Source organism: Triturus cristatus, chromosome 1_2 (genome assembly GCF_964204655.1).
Source record: "Triturus cristatus chromosome 1_2, aTriCri1.1, whole genome shotgun sequence".
Taxonomy (NCBI): Eukaryota; Metazoa; Chordata; class Amphibia; order Caudata; family Salamandridae; genus Triturus; species Triturus cristatus.
This window is the reverse complement of record NC_140580.1, coordinates 585,687,006-585,705,949: the sequence shown is the minus strand read 5'-3', so window position 1 is coordinate 585,705,949 and position 18,944 is coordinate 585,687,006. Positions and strand designations below refer to the sequence as shown.

General features: G+C 44.1%; 1 protein-coding gene across 4 annotated transcripts in view; it reads right to left on the bottom strand.

Annotated features, from left to right (window-relative positions):
• Positions 1-18,944, bottom strand: part of PDCD11 (programmed cell death 11) — a 618,996-nt gene that overhangs the window by 423,281 nt on the left and 176,771 nt on the right. For all 4 annotated transcript variants that reach the window (XM_085606675.1, XM_085606679.1, XM_085606671.1 and 1 more), the window contains exons 15-16: positions 17,802-17,996; positions 843-1,013 (exon numbers count right to left, since the gene is read on the bottom strand). In XM_085606675.1, coding sequence (XP_085462801.1) covers positions 843-1,013; positions 17,802-17,996 — 366 coding nt within the window. The remainder of the gene's footprint in view (positions 1-842; positions 1,014-17,801; positions 17,997-18,944) is intronic.

The following is an 18,944-nucleotide window of genomic DNA, read 5'->3' as shown; positions in this document are numbered from 1 at the left end:
TGGGAAAGCAAAAGGTCTCCAGGAAGATGTAGGCTATACTCTCTGAAAACCCCAAAATGAAATGATACTGAATCAAATCAGCACTACTGCACCCAAAAAGAGGGAAAAGCTTGGTACAGCAGCCAAGGACTTTCAGGTCCAGATAGGAAGGAGACAAGACTTGATGGTGTAGTCTCTAAAGTGATCCACAAAGGACACTAAGCACCTCTTTGATTGAGTTCCTTCCCTGGTGCTTGCAAAATCGCATCAAACTGAAAAAGGCTGTGAAGAACCAGAACAAAATGTTGCAGGACAGAAAGGCTTCACTCTTCCTGGGGTCCCAGAGTCGTTTCTAATCTCAAGAGGAAGGGTGTTCAGTAGCACACACATTTTCCAAGACCAATGCTCAACTTCTGAGACCCAGAATAATGAAATGCAACATCTCCAAAAGCAGAAGGTTGCCATTACTCTACATGTATACTATACTGTAATGATGAGACCTAGTAGCCGAGGTATTACGAAAAGCACAGGAGTGAACCAGATTACTATTCCCGAAACAGGAAATATTGGTGTCATTTGGGTCAAGTACTGAAAAACTCAGTGTCACAATGTGAATCACTTCAAACCAGCATAAAAGGAGGGTTTTCAAGCAATAGGGCTGTGCCAAAACACACAAACTGACTAAATATTTTGAATCTTGCTTTTGAAATGTTTTCCTAGGTTTGTCCCTCTGTCTGTGGCACTCCACTCGCATTGTTCATATTTATTTTAAATGAAAATGCAATAAAGATCGCCTTTAAACAGTGTGTGGCACAATATTTGAACAAAATCCAGCTTAAAAGTAAAACACTGCTCAGACTTACAGATTTTGGTGCCAATCCGCAGAGACCATGTGGGAACTCTACAAACACACCATAGGACATGATGCTCCGTATATAACCAGTCATTAGCATTCCTGCATGGATATCAGAAAAGTCCTTCACAATATTCCCTTCCTCATATGAAGATATCAAAGAAGGCTTTCTACACACAATCTAAATCATAAGTCAAGGAACAACTTGTGAGCACTTCAATCGTATAACAAAATTTGCTCCTATGCTACGGGCATGTTTGTGAAATGCATCTTATTCAGTACAACGTTAAATAAACAAAATGTTACTTTAACTGTAAGCATCTGTTTTCTTGAGCACTATATGTACAGGACCAATTCTTCCCCCCGCCCCCCAAGCTCAGCAGTAGCCTTTGCCGAACCCTGCAAAAACAGTTTTCCAAAGAAAAACAACATACAGACATCGGAGCCCAACACTAGATGGAAGTAGTGTGCAAAACATGTGCATCTCCAGCAACACATGCTACAAGATTTTATTTACAAAGTAAATATGATTCATAAGTTAAATCAAATTCACTGTGAGAAGGAACACATGTAGAACTGAATCTAGGAATATCTTAAATACATCAATCATGTTTGCAAAAGCCTTTCTGGTACTGGCGATTTTCTTCCATTCCGTGGGGGCCATCTACTGGGCCACAACATCTCACTGACATATTTAGGACCTGCCCACCACTCATGATGCCGGCTGTTACCCAAACACATCAGGTCTCCCTGGCTAGGGTGGTTTATAGACTAAAGTAGGCAATTTGGATACAGGGATGGCTAGGGTGTTCTACATACCTAAAAACTTGGAGTAGGAGGGCAACAAGGAATCAGTTGAGGACTGCAAGCAAATCAAAAGAAGATTACCAAATATATGAATTTTTCATCAAACAGATACAATTTCACACAAATTACCCATCCGGAACCCCTTGCAAAACTACCTCACATAAAGGGGCAAGGTTGAGGTTTATCAAGTCAACTGTTGACTTGAAGACTATAAAGGACTGCCTTGCAAAGCCTTAGTGAGCAAGAATGTACAGGCCCAAAAAGAGTCTTCATGAGAAAGGTTGACACCTTGTCCAGTCAGGCTCAGACTACATAAAGGTGGTGATGGAAAGGAATTTGAAGTTCATTATGGGCAGGTGAAAAAAAGATCCTCTCGGGAGAATTAAGGCAGAAATCATTTATATATGGAGGTCTTTAAGTGCCAACAAGAAGGAAAATTGCTTGCAAAAGGATGACAAATCAGTGCTCCCATCCGCACACCAATTGGCAAAAAGCATTGGCATAGCCAATAGGTCTCGCCTTTGAGACCTTAGCCATGCAGTTGTTGGTGCACCAAGGATATTGTGCTGCATAACTAAATACTTATAAGGTCCCAAAAGCGAGACCTATTGGCTATGCCAATGCTTGTTGGTTCTGGCGGTAGGAGGCGATGGGTTGTTTAGCGAGAAGCAGTTGAGTGTTGACTGGAAGAGCATGAATCTTAAGTCCAAATATTAAGTACATTCTGGTGGGTCAAAAATAAGGATTTACAATTCAATGCCCACCATGGGTTAAGAGTGGCTTAGATTACAGCTCAGCGACTTTAAAATCCAGTATAAAGTATGCGATATCCTTTGCCTGCTAAAATGCTAGAATGGACATTGAAATGCAGAATCAGTCTCTAAGACAACGAGTGTTACAGAAAAGCACTATCACTGGAACAGAAGCTGTGGCACCTCTTTACTTGCTTAAGAATGTATGTCATCATACTATAGAAACTGTTCAAATCATTAAAGTAGACTTGCCTCATTAACACATTAAACACAGCCAAAAAGTAGCAAGCGCTGTTGCTAAATTCATGTGCAATCTTTAATATACGTATATATTTAGGCATATGAAATTGAGTTATGTTGAGGGTTTCAACAAACGAAACTATATGTACATCTGACTGCAAATTCACCAGGAACTAAGCTAAACAATCAAAAGTACAAGAATACATACTCGGCTAGAATGTGGTAAAAACATTAACTTTTAAATTATGTTTTGTGTGTGGAGGGTTGATGAAAAAAGGCAGTGTATTAAACATTAATGCAGCATTATAGCGTGTGATTTGCGATAATGGCCATCTATGTGGATATTTACCCCCCGCACAACTCAAAGGCATGAACTATTTCATAAGAGCATGAAAACAACTACACGAGGCATCAGAGTGAGAACAGCCTCTAAAACAAGCAGCATTGTCGAGCCTATGGAAATCGAGGCCCTTCGGCAAGGGAGATGCCACAGCCTGCTTCGGTAACTGCAGGCGATGATGCTGGATAAACAGTGCGCAGCAACGCCTGTCGCCAGCCTATTAAATTACAGGGAAAGAGTGCTGTGTTCATCTTGCTCCTGCTCCCGGGAGACCCACATCAGACAGCTCGAAGTTAATATGACATGGAATCACTAATGCAAGGGCTCACAGGAGGATTATGTTCAAAGGCTGGCCCATAAGAATTTAAAAAAGAGTAATTTTGAAAACTAATGCCGTACCATCTGCGCACATTCTAGCTTTACCAGAGTTAAGGGCTGACACACCTGCTATGATGCAACCACAGCCAGGAAACTGAAACCGAGGGCGCCTCCTCTGAGCAGGGAACAAACAAAGCAAACAGGCTGGCTGCGGTGAGTCCGAGGACTCTGCTTCAAATCACCATAAGATGCCATGTGTTTTACAACGGAACATCCTTCATTCGAAATGTAGATAGCGAACTATGGGAGACCTTCAAAAGACGCACTGTCACTCTGCTTCTGCCAAGTCCCAAAAAGCTAGAATCCCAATTTGTATTCATTCCCACTACCTATCTAAAGCCAGTGGAAATTAACTAAATATAACAAGCATTGGGGCGGCCGAAAGGGGAGAAAGGCGGGGTGAGTGAAAGCCGAGGTGACAAGAAGTGCTGGACGAGAAGGGAGGGGGGGGAATGCCAGCAGAGGAGCCTGATTAAAGCTGACGAAAAGGGAGGAGGGAGTGCGAGCAGCAGCTGTGCATGTGCATGCCATCGTGCACTCAAGCTTCAGGCCTGCAAAATCATGTGGGTAGCACTTTGAAAACCCGTATACTAAATGCTCTCCGAGCAGCGCATGCGTGCTGGCTCAGCGAGACCTAAAAATGTGCCTTCTTGCTGTCAAGACTAGATCCAGCACACTGTACAGTAGCAAGCAAATACCTAGCAATTTTTCAGTCAATTTTGATGGACTAATCTGGAATTCTGGGGTAGCACAGTAGCCATAAACTATAGTGTGCAAGGAAACTAAGAGCGGAGTTGCATAAAGTCTGGGTATCTAACCCAATCCCTACTTATCAAAACTGGCACAAGGAGGATACTATGTTCTGCGTTTTCTGAACCAGTCATGTAATGAGGGGAACTAAGACAAAGCAGTCCAGATGAAGCACCTTTTCTATTAAGAAAGCACCCCTCTGGGATAGACCACAGAGAAATTGCACTCAGCAGAACAGGTTCCATTTCCTGCCCACTTCTGTGAGAAAAAAAAATATCCAATTCTGGGATTTCCCACCCTGAAAATATCTGCTAAATAAGTTTGGTGTAAAGTTCTCAATTGTTGAAGGTATAATACAGGGAATATAGATTGTTAACAGGGAAAGGAATGCTTTACCTAACATTGTAGTCCTCCTCAATAACTCCATTATATTAACTTCCACGCCCACCACATTTAAGTTCTTCAAACCTGACCCAAGCACTGTTGTATTTAAGTCACCCATTCATGAACCAACACTCCAGTTTAGATCAGAGTCCAATATAGTAGGAGGGTAACGACGGATTAATATAAAGTAAAACAAAATTATCTTCAATGAGGTCTAATAAACTCAAAAAGATGACAACAATCCTGTAACTCAACTTCCTTAATTTCATACATCTCCAAGTCTTTTCACATTATTGCTCCATGCTCAAGCCAGACCAAAGACTATTAAGTGGTTTGACACAAACCAGATATATGTGGTAAACCTAACGTGATGTATGTAAGCAGGAACAATGCTAAAGAAAAACACAGAACGTATTAGACAAAATCTGACATACTGTCATCCTGAAAGTGAAGAAAGAGAACTATGCAAAACAGATCTCTAAAGAATTATGATTGTTTGACTCTGGTAATCCTTCAAAAATTCAGACTATCAGGACCTGGCCTGGAAATTTGGGCTGGATTGCTCCTATTGGAGCAGCGTCATGACTCATTGCATATGGCTGGGTCCAAACTGAGCTGGCATGGTGAGCAAAAGAAAAATGGGTTGGAATGCTCCCCTGAGTGATTGCCAGTGGTGAGACAAATTGCAAGTTTATCTCTAATCAATCGCCTTTTGTGTTTGATGGATTTGTATCAAAACCTGAATTTTACAACTGCCATAAGAACGAGGATTGAAATCATTTTCAAACAAACATTCAAATTTACCTGGAACATCTATATTTTGAGAGGACATCGTAAAATAAAACAAAAACCCTGTTATTGTATGGTGTACTGAAGTGCTGGCCATGATTATTTTGCCTTTCAGTTCTTTTGCTGATGAACCGAATGTGGTAACCTTTGCTCCTTTACCACCTCCTGGGGGTTTTCTGTACCTTTTAAATACATCCAGGAACGTTACTGTACAGTGAGGTATTTATGCTACAAGCTGCAAGCTTCACAAAGGCTGGAATGTTTGCATCTAGTAAGAAAACATTTTGGGGTTTGACCGGTCCAAATAATTGACAGTGGTCCTGCACGGTTTGACTTTTTTTTTAGTGATATGTCGGTTTGGCTTATAAGGAGACACTACATATCATAGTGAACTGTTTACTTTTCATGTCCTGGGAAAAACCTTTAGAGCAAATACGGGCGTGCACAACCTGATGCACAAGTCTAAATTCAATGGATATCCGGTTTACAGACATGTTAGTTGGAACCTCCAAGCCATTTGGCATAAAGTCCCACACCTATAGTTACATAGACAATCCCTAGGCTTTGCGGGTCAACGGCGAAGATGCAAATAAGAAAAGGTTTTCATCCAGTGGATTCAAACTTGCAAACTCGCTGTCAGGTGGGACACTTTGAAATGTGGTAGGTTGTGTCACAGAAAAAGAAGTGTGTACTTTTACTGTGCATCATTCGGATGTGTCCCGTGGAACTTGGCTTGCCTGCAGCTTGATAATGTGGCTTTGCCCAATGCGAAAGACAGTCTCTAACAAACTAACACCTAAAAAAGAAAATATTTTTAAGGTGTACATTTACTGCCCACATGGTGTCCTTGTGCCAGTGACAAATGTTTATGATTCCCTTCTGTAAAAAGGATAATTTTATCCACCTCGGATGTTTCAGTGACATAAGTCATAGGGCCAGACAGAATTGGTTCAACCAGAGCACCATGGAAGGTCGGGTCAGATACTGGACTCCGCTTTGTGGCATGAAGGCTATATTATTTTTGTTAACCCATGCATCCGAAGTTCAGCAGGGTGTCAGGCAACTAAACCAAACAAGCACTGGCATAGCCAATAGGTCTCGCCTTTGGGACCTTATAAGTGTTTAGCCATGCAACAGTTGCATAACTAAACACTTATAAGGTCCCAAAAGCGAGACCTATTGGCTATGCCAAGCGGCCGCAAAAGTGAAAGTGATCGCGATAGCGATCAAACATCAAAGCGGCCGTGCGGCCGCTAAAGTGAAAGTAATTGCGGTAAAAGTGGCGCACGCGCCTGCTCACATGCACTGTAGCTTTAGGCTGGCCTAGTAGCACTTTTTGGAGCCCTCTCAATAAGTCTCGCCAGACCAGCGCATGCGCTGGGTCAGGCGAGACCTAAAAAGGAAGTGTTTCGCATGTGTCCACAAAAGGAGACAGAATTACTATTTTGGGCATGTTTCCCACCTCTGTATTTTTATATATTTAAAGAAACTGCTGCTTATGCTCCTCGCCAGTGACTTATTTCTAAGCACCCGCCTGCAGCAAAGCATCGGCTCATGACTGCTCGATTCTTTAACTTCAAAGACAGAGACTGCATGCTAACAGAGGATCCCAGAACTCCGCTACCAGGAATCCAAAATCCTTATATTTCCTGATTACACCTAGAAAGTGCAGGCGAAGTAAAGGTTCTATGAGGTAGTTAAACAAAAACGCAGGGCAATTAATCTTTCCTAAATGCCTCTGTTCCCAGCCGCCTTGAAGTGATTCACACTAACAAAACGCATTTCTTTGTGACCCCAAAATCAGCCTGGGATTGGCTCACTGAAGAGAAACAACTCCACAGACTGAGCCGTTCACCTACCCCTCGACTGGAACATCAGCAACAGCCGGCTTGGAGGTGGTCAGGTGACGATAAAGGACCTGTTCCCGGCTCCTGTCGGGGGCGATGCAACTCACAGGCCAACTTGCTCTCTGGCTCGTCGGTGCCACAACCCCAACGCTGTGATCAGCGACTAGATGCTGGGAGAGATAAAGCTATGTTAAACCTAGTAGGGGACAGACGACACTAGACGCCCTCACCTTCTTTGTCCGCTTCTGGATTCGAACCAGCCTAAGGTCAAGCCATGGGGAAGCAGATGAACACTACTCACAGGAGAACCTGGGCGCCATAGGCACAGTTGAGAACCAATGAAGGATATTGATCCTGCAATGTGGAGGGGTCCACCAGTCCACACCTGAAGATGGACTGGTTTTAAGTGTGTTGCAAGTTTCAGGGTGACAGATGGTTCTACCCGAGGACGGGAAGGGGGTAAGGGTATGGGGTGGCAGAACATTAGGGGTGGGGAATTTTCTTGTTAGTATATTTCTAAGGTTATTGTTTGTTACCTGCCATTGCAATTCTTGTCTTTTAGGTCCTCACATGACACTAACACAGCAGTTTCCAATGTTATATCACTACACCTTTTCATTTGTGCACTACACCCCAGAGCAGACTGCTCAGAATGTCCTCAGCGGACCACATGCACTGTTCCTGCTGCCGCTGCCTGATTTATCATGACATCTTTCCACATTACGTTGTGGAATATGAACAGCCTTCAAGACTGTGCTAAACGCTTTGTAGTACTGCATTAAGCCCACCGCTTCCCACCTTCGGTCTTGCTGTTACAGGAGACACACCTTATGGGTACAAGGTTGCCGTTCCTGGCACGCCAGGGTTATGATAGAATTTATCATGCTGGCTACGCCAGGGGATCCAGAGGGGTGGCGATTCTCCTGCACCATGCCTTCCCAATGGTTGCCCCAGACATGGTCTGATCCCCTGAGTAGGTAACTCGCCCTCAATGGCATGGTGGAGAGTTGACCATTGGACCTTCTGTCTCTCTACACTCCCCCCACAGAGCTAGACTCCTTCCTTGAGCTCAGTGCAAGATAGCACGGTTACCGAAGGGTCTCACACTTATAGGGGGTGACTTCAATGTGGTCTTTGCCCCCGCAGCTGAGTCCACTGGCCTCACGGAGCAATGTTGTAGTGGTGCCTAGCATTTGCTCAACAGGGTGATTACATTGGGCCTGTGAGATATTTGGAGTCTCTGGAACCCTAGACAAAGACAGTACACACACACACACACACACATCAGCGGCTCACCATACACCTGCATGGATATGACTTTTCATGCTCCCTGCAGACTGTCAGTCCGTCTCCCAAGTACAGACTCTCTCACGTGGGATTTCCGATCACATCTCTGTGCTTCTGCAACTAGGTGCGACAAGCGATGCTTAGCACCTCAAAGATGAACATACACCCACCCGGTGGAACAAGAAATAAACGGAGAAGTTAAAATCTTTTCGACTATCCTGGCCTCACACCTCAAATGTGTCCTCCAGATTCTAATACACCCAGACCAATGTAGATTTATGCCAGCTAGGAGCACGAGATACTGTTTGAGGCGCCTACACTTCGCCCTCGCTCATCACGTCCTCCTTACACCCCAGTTAGTATTGCTTCTCATTGATTTCAAGAAAGCTTTTGTCACAGTGGACTGGGGATATATCGCTCAGGTTTTACAGAGGACCTGGTTTGGACCACGGTTCTGCAATCTTGTCCATGTGCTAGAAATCTACTGTAATCCTACCTCCCCTGTGCAGATTAATGGGGTGGTCTCGGACAACTTACCCCATACGCTGGGCGAATCAGCAGGGATGCCCCTTATCTCCCTCCTTTTCGTGCTAGCGATCAAGCCCCTTGCTCAACTTGTCTGATGCGATGACAGGTCAGCAAATGAAGACCCTATTGCATTATACCATGGACGATGTCCCATTGTTCTTTTATAAGCCAGATAGCAGTGGCCCCTGCTGTTTCCAGCTTTTGCAGATCTTTGCTGAGGCTTCAGGACTGAACATCAATCCAGCCATGTCAACCTTGGTACTAATGTCAACATCAAGGAGCTCTGGGGAACAACCGACTACTATTCCAGTGGTTCGCTTGAGTTTCCGCTACCCGAGCATTCAGGTGGTGCTTCTCCCCGCATCCACATGGTCCCTTAACTTTACTGCTTTGGTCCTTGGAATCAAAGTAGACCTCAAGAAGTGGCAGTCACTCCTGTTGAAAGTAATGGGTATGCGAGCCCTATACAAAATGATGGTGCTGCCACTGTTTCTTTATCTTTTTCAAAACATTCCACATATGCTGCTCCGTCACGGTTTCATGAGATGGACTAAATGGCTATCTCCTTTCTATGGGACAACTCTTGACTACGCCTGGCGTATGTGAACTGTCAATGTGCGCCATACAACGGGGACCTTGGTATGGCTAAACTGTACCTATATGATCTTGGCAATACATGTTTGGCTCAATGGGGGATAGTCTGATCCAGCCTACAGAGTGGAACTCACCTCACTAGGATTCCAAAGAATCATGGTGATGTGCTATGGAGCCACTGTCCCTGCCGCACTACCAGAGGTGACTCGGATGGTCTTTTTTGGGTGGAGGGCTGCGTTTCAGCATACCGGACTCACTCAGCCGACTCCCATGTGGCAGGTCACATGGTTGGGAGAGGTGGTGGCGCTGGAAGGATTTAATCGCTGGGATGCCATCTGCATCACACAATTGAGAGATGTTTGACCCGGTACGCACATGCACATCTTTCAAGAGCTCCAAACTGAATACTCATTGTAGGAAAGTTCCCCTTTTGTGACATGGTTACCCCCACTTTTTGCCTGGTACACTATAAGATTTCGACTGAAAGTGCACTGGGTTCCTAGGACTTGGGTAGTAAAGAGGGTCCCTAAGGGCTGCAGCACAAATTGTGCCACCCTGAGGGACCTTTCACCAATCACATACACGACTGCCATTGCAGGCTGCGTGTCTTCGTGCAGACAAAAGTGAAAACACAACATATCACATCCCTGTGTGCCATGTCCCCTACCACTGCATATAATATTTGTAAGTCACCCCTACATCAGGTCTGACAGCCTTAAGGCAGGGTGCTTAATTTTATATGTGAGGGCATTTCTACATGAGCAGATGTGCCCTGTGCTGGTCAGCCCTATTGCTGCCCAGGCAAGCCATCTTAAACCATTTACTTGACACTGGTGAAAACAGGTTCCTCAGCTACATGATGGGTTCACTGAAAATAGAGATGTTTTGTACCAAACATCTCGACTTGATAAAAACACACTGATGCCAGTGTTGGATTTATCAAAACATGCACTCAGAGGGCACCTTAGAGGTGTCCCCTGAAAAACTACCAGCATTTGGTGGGACTGCTGACTGGATTCTGCCAGCCACCCATTCAAGACAAGTTTCTGACCTTCTAGGACATCAGGAACAAATGTCTGTCCAAGAAAAGGGTATAACACCCCCTCCTACTGATTAGCCTCCTTGGGCTGGTGAGCATCAATAGAGCCGCCACCTTTGGAATGTGACTCGTACTTCCCTCACAGGAGAGGAAGCCACCCCCCTTTCCAAATCCCACTTGGCACGTGGACAGGCAGAAAATTACATAGTCAGGTGGGCGTGCCACCCCTCAGACTTGTACCACCCCTAAGGTGGGTTAACTGCATGTAGACACGAAATTTCAGAGGAAGCCAGTTTTGCGATGGCATTCCCAGGAATTCTGGGACACCGTTATGTTCACTTCCCACAGGAAGTGGTCATATAGGGTTCATAGTGACTCCAAGGGTCAGTAGCTCGTTGGTTACTACCCTACACTCAATTAACACCCCTAAATTCAGTATTTAGGGGTGTCCCTGGCACCAGAAAAGCAGATCCTGGCAACCTAAGAAGAGAGAGGATAACTCAAGAGCTGCAAAAACAGAGAAGACTGAAGAGAGCGCCTGACTTCACCCAGCCATGCCGGCCTATCTACAGCCCTCGTTGAAAACTGTGCCAAAGTCGACTTGTTCCTGCAGCTGTGACTCCAGAAACGTGGGAGAACTGCCTGCCTTTGAAAAAGATTCAAGACCTCCTGTGAACAGCAGACCTGTTCAGCAGAAACTCCAAAAAGAAGACTCTAAGGCAGCAGTCTTCAAACTGTGGGGCGCGCCCCCCTGAGGGGCCGTGGATGTGCTCCTAGGGGGGCGCACATGGGTCTGCAATTACATGCAACTGAAGATAGCATGGAAGTGGGAAAGGCTCGTTTCCAGCTATCTTTATTTACATGCAGCATTTAAGGCCATAAGAAAGTGTGAGGACCCTAGTACTGAGTGGCATGGGCAGGTAGAAGGAGTGTGGAGAATGGGTTAAAGACATAGAAAAAAAAAGAAGAAACAAAATCAGCATTTTTTTCACCTTCAGGTAACTGCATAATAAAAACACGCACACACCTCAAAATTAAAATAAATGCAAGTTAAACTAATCAAGGGAAATACATTATTTTACCTTTTGAAATCTCGGTTAGCTAATGTGATCACTGCTAATTTCTTTGTGTGGCTTGTTTACCTACAGTGCTACGGGGACGAAGTGTGTGATGGAAAGCACTGTGAATGTCATTATTTTAAAGTAGAATGACCCAGTATAAAACAGGCTGCTGCAAAATGCTGTTTAAGATAAAACAAGTGCTTTATATTATAAAAATATATAGTTTAGTGAAAAGCATTCAGAGTATAAGAGTATATCTAGTGTAAATATTTGATATGTGTTCATTAAAAAGGATGCACTCTTTTTAATGGACACATATATTATCTCTCAAAATAAATAAGTATTTGTCACCATGAAGCTCCAAGTGACTATTAACTAAAACCTACACTGGCTCCAAAGCAGCCTTAATATTTGGTGATTAATCAACTGCACACATTTAGATTTTTCAGGCAGGGGGCATCCTGGTGAGAAGGCATATTTTTTCTTTAACAGTACTCTACTCCTCTGCATGTTCTGTTAATGTTAATGAAATTTGTACAGCGCACGAATACCCTCGGGTGTCTTGGCGCTTACGGAAAAAACATACTGTACTGAGTACTACTACTGCTGAAAGAGGCAGGTCTTCAACTGTTTCCTAAATTCCAGATGGGGAGTGATTTTTCTGAGATGTAACGGAAGAGAGTTCCATTCCTTGATGGTGTTGAAGGTAAGACTCCTCCCCCCCCCATCCCCCAATTCATCGTTTTGATCCTAGCTGGCTGCATCATATAGGCATTAGCTGAACGCAGCACTCTGTTTGGAGAGTACCATCTAAACAGGTCCTCTAAAAGTTTCGGCCCTTCTTTGTGTAATGTCTTGTGTGCAATGCAGAGAGTCCTAAATTGTATCCGCTCGCAGATTGGCAGCCAGTGGAGTTCTCGCAGTGCTGATCTAACCGACTGATATTTTGGAATGTCCAAAATCAGTCTTGCAGCCGCATTTTGCACTGCCTGTAACTTCCTAAGAAGGGTGGATTGCACCTTAATGTATAATCCATTACAATAGTCAAGTTTAGACAAGACTAAGGAGGTTACTAATGACTTTCTTCAAGGCTTGGGAATGAAAGGCAGAATTTTTCTAATAGTCTTGATCATAAAAAATGAAGACAACACAACCTTAGAAACTTGAGCTTTAAAACTAAGCTTTTCATCTATAATAACCCCAAGATTTTTGCTTTGTCTACTGGCGTAGGGGGAGGGCCAAAATTGTCTGGCCACCAAGCTGGGCACCAAGGAGGAGAAAGATTTCCGAACATAATCACCTCTGTTTTACTCAAGTTTAACTTTAAGCAACGAGTGCTCATCCAGTGGCTTAAGGACAGCGGATAGGTGCAACAGCACCAAGACTGCTGACCCACCGCTGGCCAGCGAAGAGCGGATTTCTTCTGTAGTCTTAGTCAAAGCTGACTCAGTACTATGGTTCGCTCTAAAGCCAAACTGGCTGTGGTCTAAAATGTGATTAGTTGCGATAAAAGTAGCAAGTTCCTCATGTTCTGTTTGTGGTCACTAGACCCCAGGGGGCTAAATGTATTTTTGTTGTTGTTTTTACACAAAGCGACAGAAAACAGGATTTGGGCATCCGGCCTATAAGTGATGGCCCTGTTCATTTGGCAAAGTAGACAGTTTGCTTTGTAGGGCTGTATGTATCATTGGTGCCACAGCTCCTTTAGAGACCCAGGGCCTCATTGCTGTGCATGTGTTTCCTAGGTCCTCAGAGCAAATGACCAAGGGAAGGGAAAATTGAAGCATAGGAGACAACTTGATTTGGGCATCAGAGAGATGGGGGTGGATGATGAGAGATCCGTGGGAGAGGGATGAGGTGAGATGGGAGCCCATGTTGATACAAAGGTCAGAGGCGACAACAAGTTAGTATCCATCATTAGTGAAGCAGGAGTAGTGATGCTTTTGCCCTGGGGTCCATTGCATCACAATTATGAATGTTTTACAATAAAAAATGGGCATGAGGGCAGATGGCAAAAAGGGGGGCAGCATGCAGTAGCTAATTTGTGTTTTCAGAACGAGACTGAGCTTGTTTTGAGATTGAAGTGATGGGCAGACATGGTGGGGAATGAGTGAAAGAAGAGGAAATAGCCAGCTTCTCCGGGCTACTGCCATCATGAGTGCAGCATGTGGCGTTGCATTGGGGCCCACAGCACCCCTATTATGGAGAATAGTGTGTTGGTCAATTCTGTTCTTGCTTGCATGCTGTTGCTTTTTTTGTAAGCCCACATTTAGTGTGGAGTACAAGCTACTGAAGAGCACACCTAAAATGATCTCATGAGCCCCCCCCCCCCCGTGATCATCTCAACCCCTTTCCAAATCCTTGCCATATAGTTTTGGAGGGGGGCCCCAACATCAAAGCATTTTGCTTAGGGGGGCTCAGAGCAAAAAAGTTTGAAGACCTCTGCTCTAAGGTCTCTGGAACCACCAAAACCGGACACCTGAAGGAGCCGCTGCATCCGTTGCCCCTAGCCTGAGTTGAAGTGGGTCAACAGTGCCAATACGGTTCCCCAGCCCTCAAAAGACCTTGTCCATTGCGGTTTCACCCCTCCCGGACTCTCCAACGTTGCCTGCAGCCTCTGAATGCAGGCCTCCTCTACTGTGACTGCTCAAGTAAAGAAAAACTTGATGCCTAATGACACCTCTGCACCCATCGCCTCTGGGCCTTGGAGAGAAGGACCAAAGATGTCCCCCCCTCCCCCGTACCCGAGCATTGCAAGGCCCGAGTCCACTTGTTGGTTCAGCCTGACTGGCTTCCTAGCCAGAGAATGCAGCCTCTTTTTACTGAGACCAAGATCACATCTCACAAAGCACATCACTATCGGAATTTAGCCCTGTTGAAGCAAAGCTTATGACAGGTGCACTAGGAAAGGGTGGTATCTCCCTTTAATACCGCACACTAATCATTAATGTCCTTGATACACTGACCCACCTTGGAACCCGGTGGGAAGGCTGGCTGTGGCCCTTAGAGGATGAGGATTGGCGAGATCCGCTGATGGCCCCCAGAGTCATCACAATATCCTCCAGACTCCAGCTGATACAAACATACTATCTCTACAGTGCATATCTCAGTCCTGACCCTCTGTATAAGTCAGGTCTCCTTGCAAGCCCCGAAATCTCTCGCTGCTCTGAGGCCCCTGCAGACTTCTACCACCTGGTTAGGTCCTGCTCTATCAGAACATGATACTAGGAAGCCGTGGTTATGGAACTTTCAGAAGTGCTGGGATGGGAAGTGGAACTTTCCCTGTTGCTGTTACTCCTGGGGGTGCTTGGAGTGGGGAGGGGGGGGCACACCAGCAGACAAGGCTCTACTGGGTAGGCTCATTTGGATGGCCAAACGGAATATAGCTTTCCACTGGAAGTCTTCTGATCATCCTAGGTTATCTCAGTGGAGACTCAGGGTAGACTGGTATGCCCATCATGAGAAGCCGTTGTTTGCGGGCAGAGGTTGACCCACTAAATATAACAAGATATGGAACAAGCGGTGGGGGGCACCGGGCATGGATCCGTTGTAATAAGTATGACGCTGAATTATTTGTCTGCTTCTAGCGGTCTTTTGGGTGCTGTGCTACACGCTTCATTATATGCAGGTGATAGCGATTGTGACATACTAATTGATCTGGATGTGACTTTTTGTTTTGTACTGAAATCAATAAAAATTTTATTAATAAAAAAAAAGGAATAAAGTTTCGATGCTAGGTCTGAATTGAATGTAGCTTTGGTTTCCGTCTATTAAACAGAAGGCTTATTTTTGGAAGTTTTTACAGATCACTGTTATAACAAAATAAGGTGAAACTAGCTTAAGTATTTTAAAAGTTTGCACCCGCACACGCTCTGTTAGAGAAGATTGTTTTGCACTTTCCTTTTAGCCCTTTATCACGATACAAGAGTTAAGCAAATCACAGAAGCAAAAATCACATATGAGCTGGCGGTGCAAAATGGAATGGGGATGGATGTTCAATTAGAGCATTATTCCCCATTCCTTGCTACAAAACGTGTACCTGACGCAGGCCAAGTGCCTGTTATTTTCAAGCCCCTAAAAAATGCAAATTAGTGGGTGTCTGATTTGTACCCAATTTTTGTAGGTCAATTGTTATCGGGCTCTCAGACATCAGTGGATTTATAATTTAACCGGAGTGATTTGCTATCTTCAATTTGTTTTAGTTCTAGTTTGAAACGCTTAAAAGATGGACTGGAAATGGAAATGCCTAGAGCACGAATAACCAGTTAGAACGACACAATGGTATTATTTTACAGTTTATATATTCGTGTTTCGATAAATGCATGTATATTAATGTTGATGGTTATTATGAATTCTAAAAAGTTTTGTGTTTCCCGGTGTGGTTTGTGCAAAAGAAATAAAGTCTGAAGTCCAGCTCCTCAAAGTTTTTCCAACCTTTAGCAGTCGCTTTATGCGATTTTCGATTGGTGGATTACAGAGTATCAAATCAGACTATTTTAACACTTATGACCAGAACTATTTCATTTTGCCAGTGCTTGCAACGACCAAGCGCCAATGAAAGGGCGAAAGTTTCAAAATATTGAAAAGGCTAAACTTACATCTTGCTAATCCAGAGCATCGGAACAAGTAGTCCTAGTGAAATATACACAGCCTTTTAGTTGTATTATGTATTTCAGGTCTTCTGCAGTCAGGAGATGCTTGTTACACTCAGGCATGTTCCAGTTCTCAAACCATCCAAACATCACTATTGAAAGAAGAACCCATGAATAAAACCAGATTTTATATTATTTAGTTGCTATGTGTGGATTGAGGTTGGAATAGATGTGTTTTGTGAATTATTGCTACACCAAGTGGATTACTGCTACAGAGGCAATGAAAGCCTAAAACAGGATTCCTCTCCAAAAGTTCAAACAGAGGCCTACTATTCAATATTTATGACTTCCTTGATTTCTAAGTGGTGAAGCTTCCTCAGGTTAGAAAAAGCAAGTCATTTGGATCAAACAGTTTTTCTCAAAATCACACACGAGTTCTGGATTCTCTCCACAACAATATATGTGACCACACGTTGCGAATTATGGCATAAAAATACATGAAGAATGTTTGCAGAGGTACACTGCAGCTCCAACGTGTAGGGTCCCTACTTAGCATTTTAGAAGGCAGAGACTTTCCACTTTCTAATTATTCTAAGGTTGATCTGTTCTAATTTTGTCACGTGCTCTATTCAGTCCGTGAACAAACATGGATTACATGAATTACTAGAGAAGAACAGGTCACAGCAACATCTATAATGCACTAGGGTGTTGTCCTACCAATCCATCTAGTAGACAGGAGATCCCAGTAGTGTAGAGAACCAGCATTTACCTGGGCAGAAACTGTAGCACATAGAAGGATGCTCTGTGACAATGTTTTGCTATGGGGCAGAATATGTTAAGTATTCTGCGCGTCTTAGGGTACTCACCAATCTAAAACAAGTGATCACGACTTTCACAACGTATCCACAAGGTGGTGAGATGGTTCTGCATTGTAGTCACATCCTCCATGGCTGGGCTTCTCACAGGTGTGAGATTGCCTATGTTACCTGGAACATGCTAATGGTCCCTGCTCATCTTATGAGGAGAGATTCCTACTAGGTCACTTTAAAGCCAACTGACAAACAGGCGTGTACAGTGCTGTGAGGGCTTTTTAGTGACAGCTCCTGTTCACATCAGCAATTGGAAAAGAACCCTATGGAGGAGAGAGATATTTTCCTATGCAACATTACAGCTCAAAACACAGAGGTCCCTCTGTGAGTAGATAAATGGGCACAAAAGTTCTTCTTCTGCAACTGCTCATTTGGTTAATTCAAGGCACACAGCTCTCATTTAGAATTTTCTACTAATGCTGGATAATGGAGCACATCCAGAATAGATAATTCTTCGGTCATGGATAAAATTATAATCTTCAGTAGAGCTGCAGCGAGTTTGGTGCAAAAGTGACAGTAACAAGGGGTTTAGGATCTTGAAAGTTTTACTTTCTCAACACCAAAAACACTGAGAAGCACAGATTGAGGAGCCACGAATCTGTGGTTTGACCTGGTCTGAATATGGATACGTGCTTTCGTATTATTAATGTTTTTATTTCATACCAGGACCCGTCTCCTCTAGGGTGAAATTAAACATCGCAAAAAAGGATACAATCTGTCCTTGCACATTACTTAGGCACATCAAGCCAGGGAGGTAATCCCCTTTCTGCAGCCAACTCCAGAGCAATTTGCAGTTGGTGACATGGTCAGACAGGTGCATTGTGGGAAGAAACGCAGGAATATCTTCTGGAACTATAGAGACTTCAAGGCCAGTTTCTGTTTTTTTGACAACTGTCACATCAACCATCTACAAGAAAAGAAAAACATTTTAAATGGAAAAGCTACATTTACTCTAAATACTGATCTTGGAGTAGAAATTTGCATTTTACAGTGTTTTTATACATGCTATGAATTAATTTAAGGCACCCACAAGCAGATAAAAATTGTTAACAGCTTTTATAAGAAATGACACCATGTCCCACTCAGTCCTATGCCATCTGAACAACAGGCTCATTCACCAAACATCGATTTCAAGTTGAGCTACTGACTTACAAATCCCAAATAAAAAATTATGGGTCTATCTGTACTAGCCTGGCATTATTAAAGAACGGTGCGCCACTTGGAGACACTCCTCAGTAAGGGTTGCACTGACCGTGAAAAGTTGGCCTGGTATATGCTGTCCACTAGTTATAGTGGGCACCTTGCACCAGTCCAGTATTGATGATTAAGTTTAAGACAACCTTTATTGAAATCTATCCTAGTGGTAGCTATGGAGAGCAGCCTTCAGGCTAAGTCTCGAAGGAATGTAAAGCAGCTTGGTTTACCAGATTATAACCTCTTGAATGACATACTTAAAGGAGAACCACACAAGGTAAATATATAAAATATATGTATTTATTGCTAAACACTCTCTACTAACCTCTTTATGACATTAGAGAGCAAGGCACACAATAATACAGTTCTAAAACGACAGTAAATAGCACAATATACAATGGGTCCCAGGGGGAGACCAAACCATATATTAAGAAAGCGGTATAAGAACCACGACTTGGGGGGGAGGAGCCAAGATGGCGACCGGAGCAGACGCTTGAGCGCCCGGCTCCGTCGGTCCGTGGCCTCGGACTACTATCCTGATGCCCATCCTCGCCGACTCTCGAGGTGCACCGTGTGCGAAGACGCGCTGACCGCGCTGCTGCTTTCCCGGAGTCTCAACCCGCCCGGATGCCCGAGTTCTGGGTGCTTTTGTCCTCGGCAC